Source organism: Amphiura filiformis, unplaced genomic scaffold (assembly GCF_039555335.1).
Source record: "Amphiura filiformis unplaced genomic scaffold, Afil_fr2py scaffold_66, whole genome shotgun sequence".
NCBI lineage: Eukaryota > Metazoa > Echinodermata > Ophiuroidea > Amphilepidida > Amphiuridae > Amphiura > Amphiura filiformis.
Window position 1 is genome coordinate 261,508 of NW_027305530.1, and position 20,547 is coordinate 282,054.

The 20,547-nt window shown below is 38.1% G+C and overlaps 3 protein-coding genes across 3 annotated transcripts; all 3 read right to left on the reverse strand.

Annotated features, from left to right (window-relative positions):
* Positions 1–8,372: 8,372 nt before the first annotated feature.
* On the reverse strand, positions 8,373–9,023 carry LOC140144613 (craniofacial development protein 2-like). The gene has a single exon (XM_072166428.1). It carries the CDS (start codon positions 9,021–9,023, stop codon positions 8,373–8,375), a length of 651 nt encoding a protein of 216 aa, XP_072022529.1.
* Positions 9,024–11,873: 2,850 nt separating this feature from the next.
* On the reverse strand, positions 11,874–12,398 carry LOC140144614 (uncharacterized). Its single transcript, XM_072166429.1, has one exon. It carries the CDS (start codon positions 12,396–12,398, stop codon positions 11,874–11,876), a length of 525 nt encoding a protein of 174 aa, XP_072022530.1.
* Positions 12,399–12,447: 49 nt separating this feature from the next.
* Positions 12,448–12,912, reverse strand: LOC140144615 (craniofacial development protein 2-like). The gene has a single exon (XM_072166430.1). The coding sequence runs from the start codon at positions 12,910–12,912 to the stop codon at positions 12,448–12,450; it is 465 nt and encodes a 154-aa protein (XP_072022531.1).
* Positions 12,913–20,547: the final 7,635 nt, after the last annotated feature.

Here is a 20,547-nt window from a genome sequence, read left to right on the forward strand (position 1 = left end):
GAACGTACCATTTACCAAAATTAATGAAACTTTCAATTGACCTTAATTAAATCCCATAATTCCTTGCGTTTGACTCAATATGTCGTCATTTGACGCCATGTCGACTTGCAATGCACAGTAGCAACGTCCGCTGAACGATGTACTCAATAACGTCTGGAGTCTAACCGCAAGGAACTATGGGAATTATTCTACACGCTCGCTATGAATAAGCCCAATCGCCATAACTTTCAGGTTTTTTGGGACACTTTGACCTCTGACATATCTGGAAAATTGCTGTAATCATTAATTTATTATTGTAATAATGTTATCATTATAAATAATAAAATAATTAATTTATACAAAATAATCAAACTTTTGGGTTTGTTTTTATTCTAGTAACACGTTTTAAGTTATATTTTGTACGCTCAAAACCCCAATTTTTCTGAATTTTCCCGATAGGTCAAAGGACAAAGTGTCCCAAAACTGCAAAATGTGTCCCACAATGCATTGCAAACTTCCAATGCTGATTGGGCTTATTGAGCAATGCAATTTTTGCTAAAGCTCACTACCATTTGCAAGGTGCTGTGAACTACTTTGTTTGCTGCTGCTTCGACCAACAATACATCGTATACCCTTAATTGTCCATCAGACAGACAAAGTCTGAATAGGGAAGTGCTGAGGGTAACAAATTTTATTTTATTTGTTTTAAATAATTTCATTTACCATGAAAGTGTTGTAGTTTTTAAGTTTCAAGTTTTTATTTGGAAATTGCTTTTACATCAGTGGCACTCGATCCGATGGTGCATCCAAGACATTAAATATACAAACAAAACTGTATTAAACAAAACAAAATCAAATGATACTCGACAAGCAAAAGGTACAAATAAATAATCTAAAGTGAGAAAGAAATAACAACCATGTACCCTTAAAAATGTTGTTTATCTATTAACAAGTCCCAGAGAAAAGCTTGCTAATTATCACCCAGCGTGACTGTCTATGATTATGGTGTAAAACACTAGGATCCAAAACATTCTCACCTATTAGTGCACAGTTCTTTAACTGCAATACATTTGTACATTCATTGAATGACCTTTGAAAATTGGGGTACAAAAACCTCATACTCTGCAATTTGAGGTCAAAATTTGCACTATGATTGTTTAGTTAATGTTATTGGACTATGGCATTGGGATAAGGCCATTGTGGTCTATAGTGTAAGAATCAAATATCACAGGGCTCACTGTAAAAGCTGGTCAGAAAAGGTAGTCAGAAAAGTTAGTCAGAAAAGGTGGTCAGGTTATGGAAACACCCCATATTGTCATCATAAAAATAGACCCAAATATTTGAAGGTAATGTGTGCATCAATAGCTTTTGGTCATCATCGTGTTACCAGGAAATGTACATATTTCCAATATTCAGTGATCTTGCTTATTTATTAACACAGGTCTTAGATGTTAGGGATTCAACTTTTACCATGTTTACTGCATGTTGCATGGTCAAACATGTTACATGTAGTTGACAATATTATCCAACACATATTAAGATAACAGACCACCACAGACAGACCACTAGGAACATGAATAGAGTAAGATGTGTAAATTAAATATGTCATCATAACTCAGCAGGTAGCTCTCACTAGAGATATTGGATCACATACCATATACAACCATCCAGGGTCTATGATACAACACACCGAGATATATACTGAATTCCAACAAAGCATGCATGGTATCCGGTGTGTCTGCCCACATATACCATAGCCTGCCAAGATAAGTGCTCTAGTGAAGAGAACCAGCAAAACTTCCTTTTCAAGATTCAGAAAAATTATTTTCCTAAGACATATACCTATTTTACCTTAACATGCAAAATCAACACAATATTTCTGATATCTGCACAGGCCAATTTTAGTATTTCAGTTTGTCATAACCATTTTGATCAATTTTTTGCAACATTTTTACAAGTTTCCGCTTTCTTCATGAATTACTTATAGAAACAACAGAAAACAGAACCCAAGCAATAAGTGCTGGGTTGCCGCCAGCACAAAAACACCAAATATTTGAATTATAAGCATAGTACAGTATAAGACTAACAGCCACTACTATTACATGTACTACTACTGGTTGTATCAATTTCCTGATCTTGTTATCGGCTCCATTGTATGCAAGGACAATATAGTAGAATTCATTATACTGGGAAATGTACTTGAAACCAGGCACACTACCATTACGTGGCCACTCTACAATAAGATGGATCTTGTCCCACTGCCCTGCAATTCATGATTTATGTTGCTGCAACGACTTGCGACTGCCAAAATGTCCAACCAGTACGTCATTTTCATATAACCAGCAGAGATATACAATATTTCTATTCTGGCTTGCAAAAATTCATCCATCCATGGGCACCTTCGTGAGTTTATTTTGACAAAATTGTAAGACGGAATTGAAAAATGGTACAGTCAAAACCGAAATTCTGACAAAACTATGACATATAGTCCTATATGACGTACTTTAGAAAGTTGGGAAATATCTTTCGTTAGCAAATTATGTTACTTTGAAAAGCAAAACGTTGACCCCCCCCATCCCAAAAAAAGGTCACGGGGAAAATTGAAGCCTGTGAAAATCGAAAATATTACATTAGAAACCGAAATTCCATACCTAAGTTTAACACCAGAGTTTGAAAAAATATACAGTACCAAGCATTATAGTTTTCTTCTGACAATAACCGAGAGAAATGAAAATTATTGCTTTTCATTTGACCGAGAAAATTAATTATGAAGTGAAAAGGTGTAACTATTTCAACATCGAATTCGACCGTTTCAAGCACCTAATTAAGTGACTGAGTGGGTCTTGTTTAACAATAGCCATCGACTGACTAGCGTTATGCGTTATAAACAGAACACTACACCCCACAGTGCGTGATGGAAAATAGAAGAAAAGGTCTATTCCTCGAACATCGCAGCCGCATGGGTGGTGAGTTATTTTTATTCGGAGCTTTATGGTCTGTTATTTTAGTCATATCTATAGTTTGACGGAGCAAATCAATTAGTCGGAGCTACAGTCCCAGAATGCAGTAAAAACGTCAATAATGGGTGAGGTGCAGCCGAACCCATTATTGAAACGTTTTTACTGCCGAGGACACATTATTTGCGTATATACGTCTAGCCCTTTTCTATTCACAGATTAACCCATTGTATTCCTTTTGTTTAAGGTTCGTTGCCTCGACCATTAGCTGCCCAGAGACCATTATCAACACAATAGCTCAAGATAACGGTCTCGGGCAGCGAGCTAAACAAAAGGAACACCGTGGACATTTTAGAAACACTATGGAAAGGATCACAACATACATGTAGAATCTGAATGCAGTTCTCTGAATTACGGAACAAATGCATTTACAGCTCGATTTAAATGCAAATGTTACATGACAAGAGAAATTATAGAGGGCTCCTGCAGTCCGTATAACAGTAATTCATATAACACCACTGGTGCTTAGTTAAATTTATGCAAATTAAATTTTAATTAGCACAACGAAGTAAATATTCATAAATAAAAAGTAACCATTTCGTTGAATGTATACTCAGTACATGTATATAAACTTGCCATTGGTTTTTAGAAGGGAATTTTATCCTTACCCAACCCAAAAACGTTCAACGGTCCATGCGAATTAGCTACTAGGCAAGAACCCCCGGGATACTACCCGACCAGGGGAGCTTCGCAAACTAACCTGCGGTACTCATTACAAGTCCAGAGGCTGGGGGTGCAAAGCCTTACAGTGACCAACCCGTAATGGGGAGTACCATTGGACACAATGTTACTAGGCTTTTCAAATATCTGCTTATACTCACATTTTCCTAAGATATAAATTTCATGGTGTTGAAATAGATCGTAGTCCAAACCAGGGGGATGACACTCTATTCACGTGGTTTCTTTTCCAACGCTAAAAGATTACGAATTTTGGTGGTTTGTAAATGAAAAGTGTCCGCACTATCGATTGATTACGTAACTGTTATGAATAATTTATTAGTTTTCCAATGCAATCGCCTCGACCCATTAATACATATTATCTGTATTTATCAAAGTACTTGGAATAGCAATCTGGTGAGTTCACTGAACTACGCCCAAATACTGATGGAGTTTTAATGGCGCTAATCCTCTCCATACACAGATGAACAAATACAATAGGAGAAGGTCAACACATATGACCTCCTATATGACATGTTATATGAGATGTACAACAACCTGAATATCATAAAGATCAGTGTTCGTTTGTGCATATGAACTGCATATTTACAATACTAAATATTACTCGTTATATATTATGTCAAATATTGGTATTATGACAACACGGTATATACATTGTATATAAAACGACTAATAGATCCTACTATCATGGCGTCAGGTCATTGGTTCATCATATCCCGTATGTTTCTTAAAATTCATTCATATTTGAGACAAATTTCTGTGCCCATTTTATAGGCGTACAGGTGGATCCGTTTTTTTTGTCATTTTCATTTCTTTTTGATGAAAGAATTAAGGTTTTCCACTGCACGGAGGCCACTATGTGATACTAATTTAATGCTATTTGTAAATGAATGCGGATTCCCGGTTGTTGTTTTTCCACAGTGTGACAACTGTCCACCTATCCAGACAACATCATCACATAATAAAACGTCTGTATTTTTACGATGAGTAAATATTAAACTGAACTTTGCCTTGGAACATTGTGTAAGACGGTGTAAGATTGTGTGGGCGCCCTCAACATTATTATCCTCTTTGTATCCGTAAATGACATGGCATAGACTGTGTGAATTCTATGAAGACTAGGGGCCTACTTATACATGGGGTCATATCCATGGACACAAGTAACGATAATTGACAACACGATACGCGACTGTATTTAGGGAGGCTAACCACTAATAATTAATAATGCCGGGTAGGGCCTACTCCTGGGCGACTCGTGTGGGCAAGGACGCTTAGGACGGTGACCAAATGAGTCTCAAATTTCACCGGGAGGGGCACTCAAGTATGATAATGTAGGCCTATACGCATGTGTGGCCAACTTTTTTAAACACCCCCTAAAACGAGTTTTACCCTACCAGCAAATTTAGGATCAATAGGCCTAAGCTAACTTAATACACTAAAGGAAGTTTCGGATGAGAAAACGGACATTTTGATGAGAAACGGCCAAAATGGTGAGAATTTAAATTTTCTCATTATTTTGGATGAGAAACTTCCTGGTGTGTGTGTCAATCATTATTGTCTTATTAAAATCCGGGACTTTGGTTGACCTGTGCTAGACTCCAGCACATGTTAATGACGCAAAGACAGTTGTGGTAACACCATGGTCGCAGACCTGCAAAAAAGCTCAAAACAGATAGTAATGAAACCAGTTTTTATTTTCCTTGCTCTAGCGAGTTCACAGAGAAGGTGTTTCTAGTACAATGCAGCGTCGGACTCTAGCTGAGAGCGTAGCCTGAGTCCAAACGGACTCCAAGAAGGGCTCTCCATACACAAATGAACAAACACAAAGGAAAGTAGTCTCCTCCGTGACCAGCTTGATTTCGATGGAGCGAAACCAAATTGGCTGCAGAGGAGACGGGTAATTTTGCCATGCAAATGAGGTGAGTGCCCTCTCAAGAATAACTACTCTCTGTCCAAACGTTGAACACAATTTGCATTATTCATTAATCATTTGAATAACAATGGTCACAGGGTGAAAACACTCCAGCGGATTAACAATGCAAGTGAATAACCTACCAAACCACTTCAATACTGAGATATCAATTGAGATCAATTCTGTATTGATTTGATTAAATCACTTTTGTCATTAAATAAGACTCGTAGACTCGCACGCAGGACACATGGGAAGAATATTTCACTATCTCGGGTGTTTTTATTTGGGAAAAACCCACAACTTTTACAAAATAATACATCAGTTTTTTCCATTTTGTCTTTTGAAAAATGAAAACACCATTACAACAAATTCGTTTATTATTCGTATATGTAAGATAAACGGTTCAAAACAGACCATTACCATAGATAATCATAAAGATTTAAATTTACTGCGGAGGATCCTTGAGGAAGTAATCCTCTGTAATAATGACATTTTTGGGTAACAATTTTGGTAAAAACCACATAAAAAGTATGTATTTTAACCTAAATATCTGAAGTCTTATTGAAATGTATCACTTAATCCCATATCAAAATTTATTCAGCGGTGTAAGCTCTACATCTGTGCCAAATTTTGTGTATTTCCTGTAAACGAATGTAGGACTTCGCCAATATATTGCACAGTGCGGCTGGACGATGGTGATAAAGGATCCATGCGCTGTAAATCACATACATGCAGTTCTCGTCCATTTTCAGTAATAGCAATGTCGCGCCAAAACCAATCAAGCTATTTGCATGAAAGTCACAGAATAAGTAGGAGACATATGTGTCATTGTATTGCACTTATTAAAATTAGATACCTTGACCTACCTTGACCTATGGCGTTCACTCCAACTTGGGGTTGAGTGGTGCCATCTGCTTCATGATGTCCACTTCCTTCTGTCTTGAGCTAGCCTGCTAGCGCTGACCAAGGAGCTGATGTTTACTTTATTACAGTCGGCTTTCAGGCAGTCACTCCATCTTTTTGGTGGTCTCCCTCTTGGGCGTTTGCCATGGATATGTGCCTCAAATGCTAGTTTAGGAAAACGTGATGGTGGCATTCTCTGTATATGGCCGAAGTACCGGAGTCTTTTTGTTGAGATTCTGTCCAGGATGGTAAATTCCATGTCGAGGGTTTTGCGAATGGTGGTGTTTCGGATCTTGTCGAGACGTGACACTCCCATTATTTTGCGAAGGCACATCATTTCAAATGTTGAAAGTCTGTTTTCATCTTCCTTCCTTAGTGTCCAAGTTTCCGCTCCATACAATAGTATCGAGAGCGTAAGTACCTTATAGAGCTCGATCTTTGTGCTTCTCTGGATGTCTTTGGCGCTCCAAATCTTATGGAGTTTTTGAACAGTCCCTATGTCTTTCCCAATGCGTAATTTTACATCCTCGGTGCAGGATCCAGATTGACAGATCTTCCCTCCTAGGTATGTAAACTCCTCAACTTGGGTATTTATATTTATTTGTGTGTTCCTTTTGGTGATTTTTCCTATGTTGATTTTCAGACCCAGTGTTGTACTACTCTCATGCACAAGGTTTACCAGAGTTTGTAGGTCTTTTTCACTCCCAGCTACAAGTGCGATGTCATCCGCGAAGCGTAGGTTATTGATAAGCTCTCCCTGAATGTTTACTCCTATATTTGTGTCATGAAGTGCATATAACATGACCAGCTCAAGAAGGATGTTAAATAGCTGAGGTGATATCACGCACCCTTGACGCACTCCAACTGCAGTAGTAAACCATTCTGTTAACTCTCCATTAACTCTTACAGCGCTTTCTGATTTCCGGTAGAGTGTTTCTAGCAGCTTTATGATTTTGTTGGGGAATCCAAAGAATCCCAGTGCCATCCACAGGCCCTCCTGCCACACAGAATCAAAAGCCTTTTCGAAGTCAATGTAACAGCAAAAGAGTCCTCTGTCCTTTTCTAGGTGTTTTCCATTACTTGTCTCAAGGTGAACAGTTGATCAATTGTTGACCGGCCTGGTCTGAACCCCGCTTGGGCTTCTGATAAAATTTCTTCAGCCCTTTTCATGATACGTTTTTGAAGAATTAATGTGAGTACTTTGCATGAGTGACTAAGTAGGCTGATTCCTCTGTAATTGCCACAGTCTAGCTTGTCCTTTTTCTTGTACATGGGGGTGATGATTGCCTTTCCCCAGTCGCTGGGGAACTCTTCTTCGTCCCATATTTTCTTACACTGTTTGTGAATGATATCCACTCCTCTGTCTCCTGCTGCTTTGAGTTCTTCGCCAGTAATACTGTCATAGCCCGGTGCTTTTCCATCGGAAAGCTTCCTTATTGAGCTGACAATCTCGTCGCGCAGGATATCCAACTGGATATCTGGTTCCACAGCAGAGGTTGGCATTTGGGGAATATTATTTGTGAATTCTTTGTCAACAGGGTTCTGTTTGTTGTACAGGTCTTGGAAGTTCTCTTTCCATCTTTCTTTGACATCATTTGCTTCAGAGAGTATTTCTCCCTCCTTGCTTTTCACTGCTTGCATTTTGGTGGTTGCTTTCTTTGTAATTTTCTTGATTGTTGAGTAGACTTCTTTGGATTTTGCAGCTTGATGTGCTTGATCTACCTTGATGCATAGGTCTTTAAGCCACTTGTCACGGCATCCTTTGGTTTTTCTCTTAATTTCACGATTTAGGAAGTTATATCTGCTTCGTCGTTTGGTTGGATCAGTAAGTTTCTCTTGTTTGACTTTGCTTCTTTCCTGGGCAAGCTGGATAACTTCTTCACTTATCCAGGGTTTTTCCTTTTGGCTCTTTTTTTCCCTGATGTTTCACTGAAGGCATTTTTAATTTCTGTCCACATGCTGTCAGTGTCCTGATCATCCTGCTCCATTAGTGGAGCAAAGCGTCCTCCAATTTCAATTTCATAGTCTCTTCTGGTCTTGGAGTTTTTGAGTCTGAAGATATCGTACTGTTTTGGATATTTGGCTTTCTTGATTGTGTGGAATTCCATGCGTATATTGGCTATTACAAGCTGATGGTCTGATCCAATGTCAGCGTTTGGGTAGCTTCTGGCATTTTGCACACAGTTTTTCCACTTGTTGCTTATCATGATGTAGTCTATGTTGTTGTGTGTTGCTTGATCTGGAGACTCCCATGTCCATTGTCTTGAATCCTTTTTCTGTTTGAATATTGTATTGCTAATACATAAATCATTTACGGCACAGAAGTTGAGAAGTTTTTCACCACGTTGGTTTACTTCACCATAACCATGTTTGCCTAGGATATTATCCCACTGTTGCCAGTTGGTTCCAACTTTAGCATTTAAGTCCCCACTTTTTGGAGTTTTATTAACAGTAGTCTGAAGAGGATCGTAGAATTCATCTACCATTTCTTCACAGTCAGCTGTGTTTGGAGCATATACTTGCAGAATGGTCATTGCTCCATTCTGTGTTTTGAATCTTGCTGATATGAGGCGTGCTGAAATTGGGTTATATCCCAGAAGTGCGTTTTGTGCTGTTTTACTTAGAATTAATGCGACTCCTGCACGGTGTATTGTGTCATTAGATACACTATTCACTATCTTTGATATTTTGTTAAAACACGTTATAAATAATTCTGGGACACTCTGTATATTCATACGTCTTAGGGCGCAATATTTACGACATACGCCAATGACTCGATTTCTCCGCCTTAACTCATGTGCGAACGCATCCTGAGGAATTGTCCCACAAACAAAAAAGCAAACAAATAATAATATTAATAAATATTAGAAATAAATTGCATTTTAAAAAGCTGATCCCACTACCTTAGTATTGCAATGCTAACATGCCATATACAAAACCAGGGACAGTTTGATTGCAAGTGCCGCAATTTTAACAAGGATTGAATTCGCGCATACTTTAAACATAATTTTCTCTCCGGAAAGTTTTCTACCAAAGCTCAAGGCATCCATCAGACATAAGAATCTTGCAACAATCTCAAGTGAAGCGTGACTTTACAATTCGAATACATGGATATCTTCGGAATTTAACCATAGGCGTATCATTTTTATCGCCTTGACATGCTAATGTTAACAAATCTGGGAAACATAACCAGCCTATAAAGCTGTTCAGTCATTACTGGTATTTATTTGTTATGTACGTTATGTTCATTTCTAATACACGATATTACGACAAAACAAACGACATTAACGTAAAGTGTGCTTCAATCTTTATTATAATATTATTAACGAGTGCGAAATATAATTAACGGTGCACCTAAAGTCATGTTCACACTGTCGGACTTAAGTCACTTAATACCGGTATTAAATGGGCATTTCGTGATCCACAGCCTCATCCCCCCACTTTTCTCAAAAAAAGTTGAGATTTTTATATCGCTGGAATACTCTGGCTACATAATGTTTATGTACAAAATATTTCTTGCAGATTAATTCGTTTAGCAAAGATATCGTGAAATTTGAATTTCGTTCTGGTGCACCAGAACGAAATTACAACGTATTGTCTATGGAGCAGTGTAATACACATAATCATGCATAACTCGCAAACGCAAAATCGGAATCAACTGAAATTTTGGGAATATGCTTTTTCGTGGATATGTACTGACAAATGTCATAAAAAGAGGATGCTAGGATCACGAAATACTCCTTTAAGTCACTATTACTGGTTATAAGTTGCTGCTTATTACCGGTAATAGCTCACTTATGTCCGACCGTTATGAATACGACTTAATTCTCATGCCAGTAACCGATAGAATTTGATCAGTCGTGTCGGGCAGTAACCAGTTAAAGGAAGTCTCCGACATACACAACATGTTGTTTTATACACGCAGAACGCTAGTCAGTTGATGGCTATTGTTAAACAAGACCCACTTGAATTCACTAAATGAAAGGCAATAATTTTCATTTCTTCGGTAAATATCAGAAAAAAAACTATATGCTTTGTACTGTATTTTTTTTTTTAAATATTTTTCGAATATCGCGTGTTGAGAGCTGGCTGTTTTTTATAGTCAATATGAGTTTGTTTTCAATAAAACCATGTGATTCGTGGTTGATAATTGTTTTTCTAACATATGAGGTATAGAGTTGATTTTGACTAAATTGGTAGTCGGAATTGAAGAATGGTGCAATCGAAACCGAAATTCTGACAAACTATAATATATAACCCTATATGATGTGCTTTAAAAGTTGGAAAATATCTTTTATTAGCGATTTATGTTAATTTGAAAAGCAAAAACGTTGACCCCCCCAAAAAAAAATGGGGCAAAGTAATTATATTGAAGCCTGTGAAAATCGAAAATCTTACACTAAAAGCCTAAATTTCATACCTAAGTTTTAATAACATCAGGGTGTGAAAAAAAATATGCAGTAACAAATATTATAAATTTTTCCTGACATTAACTGAAAAAAAAAGAAAATTATTGCTTATCATTTGGCTGGGAAAATTAATTTTACAGTGAAAAGGTGTAACTCAAAAACTTGCTAATAACAACACCAAATTCAATCGATTGTATACGCTGGAGAAGCGATAAATAATCAGATTAACTACCATAGCAATTAGATGAAAACAATTTGTGAATATACCGCGCTGCACTGGTACGTTCACGCGGTACCTCTGCATTGACCATATCATGTTGATCACTCGCACCTGTAAGATTAGTATCTTTGAAAAGACCCACATTGTATTCAATACTATAATTGAAAACTGACACCGGTGATGAGTGCAACCTGTTTGTAGAGCAGCGCCATATATTCAAAATCGTTTTCACCTATTGCTATGATATTTAATCAGATTTATTACGTCACTAATTAAGCCATAGATTCACTAGCGTTCTGAGTGATCTCTGGCGTGTTTATCATCATGGAAGAAAGAGATAAGAAGGAACCACAACGACTTCGATCGGCCAAGATGTAATCCGTTTATCTATTGACGCATGAAAAGAAAAGCTATCAATGGTACTTTCATTTCATGTATGAAATCACATTGCGAATCACGTGCACCAAGGGCATTTATCAAGGTTGGACAACAAAATTTATATTACCTGGTTAAGGGAAGGGTATGAACGTTTGGACAGTATTTATTGTGGGACATTAGAGCACATCAGACATATCGAATTGCATTCTGAATACAAAGAATGTCCTTCTGATATCAAATAATTTTGATTTTTTGAAATTTGCAATGTAATACACATTTTATGGCAAATCATTAAAAATTGATATTTTTGATATTTAACAGTACTTGAAGTAAATCTGATGATTTACTAGTATACTTAAAGTGTATGTACTTACTGCTTACTGCTCCCTTAACCGGCTTGGTCGTCGGGGCACCACTGAGGACATCTTGACAATCTCTCTCCATCTGTTCCTGTCTTCCACTGCCCTCTGTGAGGTGGTAAATTTCAGGCCAGTCCATTCTCTTATGTTGTCTTCCCATCGCTTTTTCTGTCTTCCTCTTCTTCTTGAACCGTTCACTGTACCCTGTAGGACTGTTTTTGCTAACCCAGAGGAGCGAGAGATGTGGCCGTACCAACGTAGTTTACGTTGCCGGACTGTTGTTAGTAGGTCATCATAGGGACCAATAGCTTGCTTCACTCTGGTCCGCACCTCCTCGTTGGTCACATGGTCTTTATATGAGATGTTAAGGATCTTCCGGAAGCATCTCAACTCCAGTGCTTGTATTCTCCTTTCCAAGTCAGCTGTCAGTGTCCACGTTTCACAGGCATACAGGAAGATCGATATGGCGAGGGTGCGCATTAGCTTGATTTTGGAACCCAGTGAGATATTTTTGTCATTCCATAATGGCTTTAATTTTGCCATGGCACTAGTTGTTTGTGCAATCCTGGAAAGCACTTCAGGTTTTGACCCTTCATCTGATATAATCGCACCAAGATATTTCCATTTCATCATCTCCATGACTTGTAGTCGGAGCATACACCTGAATGATGGTGATATTAAAGGGGGAAGCTCTCATACGAAGAGTGATGAGCCTTTCTGAGACTGGTTTGCAGCCCATGACGGCATTTACAGTATCTTTGTGGATGATAAACCCCACTCCATACTCATGCTTCGTTTCACTTCCACTGTAGTAGAGCTTGTGACCTTCATCTGTGCACATCTCGCCATGGAATTTCCAGCGAGCTTCACTGAGCCCGATGATGTTCCAGTGATACCTATCAAGCTCATAGGATAATTCCTCTAATTTTCCGTTAGGTCTCAGAGTTCTAACATTCCATGTTCCAATGGTGATGTTGTCTCTACCTCGGATCTTTGTCGCACCAGTAGCATACTTATCACCTCTGCCCTGGCTACGCCCAACAGAAGGCGCGGTCATTGGTCCGGGCTGCGACCGATCCGGTATGTTCAATTTATTTATTGTCATACTGTCATCAATTGGTGAATCTTAGGCAAATTACAGCTTGGCGGAGCCTATCCCTCTCCAAGCCGTCGTCCTGGTCTGTCCGCCACCTGCTGAACAAGTCAGCAGGCTCACAACCCCCACCAGTCTTGAAGGTAGACCAGGGCGCCTTACCCGTTATCTCACAAGTCGGTCGTCCCCTCACACTACATGCTACACTACTGTCTAAACTATCTACATGCTACATGCAAGATGCTACCAGGGACGGTCTCCTCCTTGTATGGTCCATCATAACAAGTATGATAAGAAACTACAGGTCATTAGCTACAGTGTTTCAAACACTGTAGCAATTAGGGGGGTAGGTGGGATGAAAAGCCGACGTTCAATTGAAAATTTTGACATTTCGTATTGAAGATATGGATTTTTTTTCCCAAAACACCAAAAAAATAGGTCTTTTTGGGAAAAAAATCCATATCTTCAATATAAAAGGTCACAATATTCAATTGATCGTCGACTTTTCCTCCCAGCTACATACACTTTAAGAATATATCATTAGATTTATAAAATTTATTTCGAGGACTGATATATATCAAAAATTTGAAAAATATCAAATTTTAATAATTTGTCATGAAATTTGTATTATATCGTGAATTTCAAAACATGAAAATTATTTGATATCAGAAAGACATCCTTCGTATTCAGAATGCAATTCGATACGTCTGAGGTGCTCCCATGTCCTACAAAAAATACTGTCGAAACGCCATAAACGCTCATTCTAGATCCCTTAATGGTATGAGAATTTGGTGAATTATCTTATTAAAACGGTTTCATTATCATGATTACACAATTCTTATAATTACTGGTACAATATTCAATATTTTGATTTTAGTGCATGTGTATTGGAGTAAATATTAAGCTTCTAGTATTTTACTTGATTTACCATCATAGGAACTTTCATCTAACATCTCAAGACTAATGACCTTTACCGGTTTACTAAATAAATTTATTGTTTTTGATACTCGTGCGCTAGATAATAACCGAATCACGCCTGTTTTAAGGCTCTTGTAATATAACATGAGTGCTATTATATACTCGTACTTGAACAATGCATTCATTTCTGTTAACAGTACAGGGGTATCGAATGCCTAGATAATGGTTATATGATAGCGGTTCACCATCACCAAGTTAATAATCGGGTGAATATTAATTTTTACGTCTTTTGATGAAATCGTTCCACAATTTACGTGATTGGTAGTTAAATCCAAAGGAGATGAATATATGAACACCTTGTAGGGATGATGCAATGATTGCAATCCACCATATGACGTCTATGGCAAGCTAAGCGGCTCAGAACGTGGGACTAGCTACGCGCAGCTTCTTTCTCGTTACGTGCAGCTTATTAACCAATCAGATTCGCGGTTTTAAACACGTGGAGCTGATGTAAACATCCTCTCTCACAAATATTATGTTGTTAATTTTTGTAAATAAAAATATCTGTAGTGTATCAGCTAAAAATGGTATAGGTGCTATTAAAGTAATATCTGAACAGAATAATGATTGTTCTATATTTAGGGGCTATCATTTTCTTCGGAAGGGATCCCAAATATAGGGGTCATACTTTTTGGAAAGAAAAATAAGGGGAGGGGGTCATAAATTGATAATGACAAAATGTAGGGAGTCACAAGATGACTACAGATAGTGTGTTTATTGTATTCAAAAAGACTGATTTCAGTACAATTTTAGCCTGTCTAGGGGGTAAGGTGTATCGGTGGTGGGAGTCGGGGGTCATAACATTTTGATGCCGAAATAGTGAGGGCCGCAATTTATTGACGCCGACTTTTTGTAATTTTAGGAACCCCCCCCCCGTTCAAAAAAAAATGTTGACCCATTTTACTCTCTCCATATTTACGCTCCGGCATGTGATATCGCTTTCCCTGCAATATCTTTACCCATCAGTAGTAGTTGTTGTTTGACCTTCATATCCCCTGCACCCTAATACAGCCCGAGTATAAAGTTACTTGCTATTAAACACGGTGTAAACTTGGAAACACTAAATAAATATGCTTTGTGTCATTTTAGCCAGGCATTAGCAACATGTTCTCTTGACACGTGCTGTGATTTGGCCTCCTTTACCCGTTCGTTATCTATGCTAATTCCGTAAATTAATTACAAGATAATAATTGTGAAAGAGGATACCTATAACTATACTACGCGCAGCTAACGACCCAACCACGTGATTAAATTTGACTATTTTGATTGGTCAAACAGCTGCTCGTAACGAGAAAGAAGCTACGCGTAGCTGTTCCACGCTTTTGACCCCCTTGGCTTGCCATAGACGTCAGTATCAACTGCACTGGCCACAAACATTAGGATCCAACAAAGCCCAAGAACAGATGAAATCTGGGAGGAAAACAACAAATTGATAGCATTTCATATATCCTGTTTAAGGATACGATACATGATTTACCGACAAGTGACTCATTTCGGAATGCGATCATGAATTTTGAAGAAAAAAAGTTTCAACAGGCTTCGCTGGGATTCGAAACTTCCTTCGATTAAGCGTTTAGCGCTTTACCGTTCGGCCACGGTGGCAGTTGAGTGGAGGAGTGTAATGATAAATGATAAATCTCATAATGCCATCTTTAGCCTTTTGTTTACTGAAAAGACGCGTTTTGTAAAGATAGATTAGCCGTTTCATGCATAAAGAGCACGATCGTTTGGGAAAGGTTTCAAACAAACAATAAAGACACTGATGTGATGATGAAATTGCGTAAGTCGGGAAATATCTGCGTCGCAATGTTTTGTTTTGGTTTTAGGAAGTTGACCTTAAAATTTACGACTTCATGACATTATCATTCGAAATCAACAAAAGATATTTCAACAGTATATGGCATCATTCTTTCTTTAGAATGTTTTATACATGTATGTGAAATAGCTTCAACAATGGTTTGCTGCATAATGGTAAAAACAGCCTTGACCTAAAAAAAGGGCGAGAGGTACCATATTTACGGATTCAGGCTAAATTTAAAATTGATATATATAAAACGTTTGTTTTTTGATCGATTACAAAAAATAATTTTTGTCATATAAAGAAATTGTGTCTGGCGTGAATTACACTACAGTTTTTATTCTTAGGGCTCTTTGACTTCTTCAAATGATTTTTAATGATAGAGTGAATCCCTGGCCCTCTATAATTACGCACAAAAGATCGAGTCCCCTTAACTTCGTGCAATTTCTTGTGGCGGAAAGTGGTGGAGGAAGCATTAAAATTTAAGAAGAGCATATTTTGGTTCTGTTTTACATGGACTTGTTTTTGCCTGTGAAGCACGCCAAATATTTCCATTTAAGTTAAGGTGTTTTCTGCTATTTGATTACATTTTACAATTGTACCCTATTTGTAGGGATGCCCACTCTCAATACAGTTTCCACTAGAACGATTTTTCATTTACTGTGTGCGTGCACTCACACACGTATTGTCTATGGAGAAACTGATCGATACAAGAAATCCCAGGCATGTTAAATGGCGTACATACTTGTTTTGATCCAAATGTAGGCCTATATCAGGGTATTTCAAGAAATTCCTGATTCCACCAGAAAACATTCACCAAACTTTTTCCTGTTTGGTCAGTAAATAGAGAGGACCTTCCTGCATGAAGAGATCAACTTTTTTTAATGCAAAATTTAATGAGATGAGAACTACAACAGGTTGAAGTGACACCATTCCGTGCATCAGGTGTTCAAACGCAATTATCTCCAAATTTGGAGTGAATCAGACAAGCAAACTTACATACTCATAAAATTTAACTATTTATGAAGACAAAATGTGTAGGATGTTAAGAAATTTAAGAACGTTTAAGCCTACCGCGGCCCATCTCAAATCATGCACTTCCCCGTGCACTTCTTACTACCATGTCCATTTCATAGGGAGTATAAAAACCGGGGACCATCATGGCTTCCATGCACACAGTGTATTGCTCAATGTAGTAAAGATAAACTTTGAGTTGGAGCAAATTTCTCAAAATTGGCAGTGATTAATGTTACCAAACTTATGCCATGATGAAATATAATAATTTTTGAAGATAAAATGTGCTGACCGTAAAAGATTGAACAATGTTTAAGACTACCGCCATTCATTTGAAATAATGCACTTATTGTTCATCTCCTCTATGGAGATATTTTCCATGGCGGCCATCTATGATCATGCTTGGGGTTTCACCAAACAAACCATGGGTTTTGAGGTCTTATATTTTTTGCTGTATGTCAACAAAATCGATTAAATTTTCAGGATGCTCTTATTTTCATGTTGTTATAAGCAAATATAATGTTCCAGATAACGCTAGTTAATAAATACATTAAGAAAAAGTACCTTAAAATTGCACTTTCTGTTAGTAATCCTTTTGGACTTTAACTTTTAAAATGTTCTAGCAGCCCTATATAAAACCGTAACACTCAAAAGGCCATATCTCTGGAATGAAACGTCCGATTAAGATTATTTAAACGCCAAAATGTTTCTTTCATCAATTCCCAGCCAATAAGTTAGGTCTGAATCAATTTAAAAGTACTTCAATTTTTAGTGGACATGCCTACTATTTGTGACCGAAACATTATTTTGTGTTAAAAAGTAAGATGCACGGGGAAATTATAGCTTAATTTTTTCTTCTATTATGATTTTTATTGGGACGTCCCCACATTTAGGGGTATGCCCCCCTCACTTCCGCCGCCCACTAAAGAGGTTTTGGATACAATCGTCAGAAGGTAAGGAGACGATCCTGTATAAACAGTGATCTGAGTGCCCATCTCTCTTTCATTGGCGATTGGGCCAGAATCCTCCATGTAAATGTTGCTATAGGGGGATCGCTACACCTCCTCCACAGCGAGTCTGTTACCTTCCCAGCATTTAGGAATGCCGGTACCCATTTATACATCTGGGTAAAGTGCCTTACTCAAGGGCGCAACACGATGGCGTCGCCGGGGCTTGAACCCGCAACCTTCCGATTATGTGTAGGGGGCCCGTTCCGTTCGGCCATCATGCTCCCGTAAGAATGATACCCACACAAACACCCCTACATACCAAATCAAGAGTTAAACAGACGAGTGGGCGGGTAACTTTGTTCGCAGTCACTTTGTTTGTTTGGAAATCTATATTATTTAGGCTATATTTCTTTATTGTTAATCCTACCTTGCAAAATATAAGTACGTCTCGCATTCCATCTTTATTGGCAGGTTTTTGCTGCAACAAATTAGACTTTCTTCTTTGCACAACTAAACCAGCCATCGTTACTGTCAGTAGAATGATATTAATGATAATCGCCAATGCAACAGGAATTCCAAAAGCATAAAGATTAGCACGCGAATCAACTATCCAACATAAAACACTTCTGCCATAAATACCTACATCAGATGGCATTAAGACGTGGACAACTAACGTCAAGGTCACGATCAGTAATGGTATGCACAAACCAAATAGCAGACAGGCCAGTTTTTTCATCCCTGTATCACTTTTCCGATTGACTGGATGAATAACAAACTTTTCAAATAGAATTACCGCTAGTATGATCGCCCAAGTAAAGACAGATAGCCACAAGTAATGCGTTAGCGCAGCAAACACGATACAGAGTGTATCCGACATTACAATCTTATCCGAAAGAATAGTGAAAACCTGTGCAGTAAGAAATAAGCTAACGCTAAGACACAAAATACCAAATCCGTACAAATGACGAAGGGTTTTGAACTTGCAGTAAGTTACGATCGTAAAAAGCTCCGTAATTAAAGACAGACATGTAAATACAAAGGCGACACAATCAAGAACTCCAGAAATAAATCGGTCAGAATGAGATTGAGTTTTATCGATTTTAGAAGGAATAGAATCAATGCAGATTTGGGCAGATTTGTCTTTCAACAAAATAAAACGACCAGTATCAAAAACGCCATCGCTACTACCGAGGAAAAACCCGCTTTCGTTAATATGATACTCTGAGGACTCTATCGTTATCATTTCGCAATCCAACAATGGAATATCTATCATTTGACCACAGAAAATACTACTTCCGTTGTTGTAAGTTTCCCTTCGAATTACATAATGGAAATTAAAAAATAATGTGATCTGGGGCGACATACTGTCCGTCATAAAAATAAACATTTCCATGATTTATTGACTGGAATTATATCAGATGGTGATAAAGAAAACCAATTTTCAGTGCAGTTAAAATCGTCGTTCATACCGCTGTTACTATGGTTACAATACACTGCAAAATCAATGTCGTCAATGTTACATGTATGGATGTGTGTATCGGCGTAGAATATTTCTTCGATGCCTTGAACCAGAATAGCGGCATTTCTTATGCTATCATAACGAAGTGCAATCCACAGAGAATGGTCATTAGTAGATATGCGATACTCAAATTGACGTGGATCAGATATGACGTATTTGCTAATCTTGGCTCGCAAACAAACGCTGGATGTTGCTTGACCCTTAAACATGACGATGACCTCCTGTTGCTTGCAATCCCACTTGTCGATTAAGTCGTAGCTGTGTTTAGTGTCATTCTGTAAAACACATTTGTTACTCCGCAATGCAAATCCAAACGAACACACGACGGGTTTACATTGTTGGGATACCAGATCAGACGTTTCTCCAGGTGGACAAACAAAAGACTGGTCAGATGTAGAGTCTTTTGTACTCGGTCTAAAGTCCCACATATTAACAAGACCTGGCTGGAATGCTTCAGCATGTTCAATGCACGCGTTTTCATCATGATCTTCCTTGCTGCATATTTTACAATGTGGATTTTTGTATAAATACAACTGCGGATCACCAAAACATGATATGCGAATCGGGTAAAAGTAAGACCGACAAGCTGTGTTAATTGTGTCATTTTGGAAAGATTCGGGACATTCTGGAAACTCACGGCAGTGGCGTGATATAATGCGTGGGTTTCTCTCATGGTAACAGCGGTTTGTCGTAGAATATTCATAACCCCACGTATAAATATCAACTGGCTTATTCATGTGACATATTGCGCAATACATGTTCAGGTAGTTGACACCCTTAATATCATAAACATGCATTGCATTGGTATGTTCCGACATACAACGTGATTTAATGTATGGTTCCTTCCAAGATCGAGGACACCGATTCACAAGATAAACTGATCTAAGGCTATGCTGTAAAGTTGATGTGGCGTCATAGGCATCGATGCAGTCATATGCGTCTCTGTCATGGATATGTCCTTGCGTTACGTTATGCACATTGTGACACGCAGTGTCGTAGTCAAAACAACAGTCCCCAAAGAATGCACAATCAATGTCACATTGGCAAGTAGTGAGGTCATTGTGATCACATCGACCATCGCAACTACTATGTGATGTTTTATACATCCTTGTGCCATTTACTATCGCAGTTGGTTTTTCAACAGTGATTCCGTCTATAACATGTAAAAGATTACAGTAATGGTGAAAAGAAGTTTGAGAGCGTGTCACATGACAATAAATTGACTCACGTTAGTTAATTACATTTTTTTTTGTATTTCGGGAGGGAATGCAAACTCATTTAAATGAAAAGGCCGATTTTACTCGCCCGACGGCGGTGGTGAGCATGCTGAAAACGATATC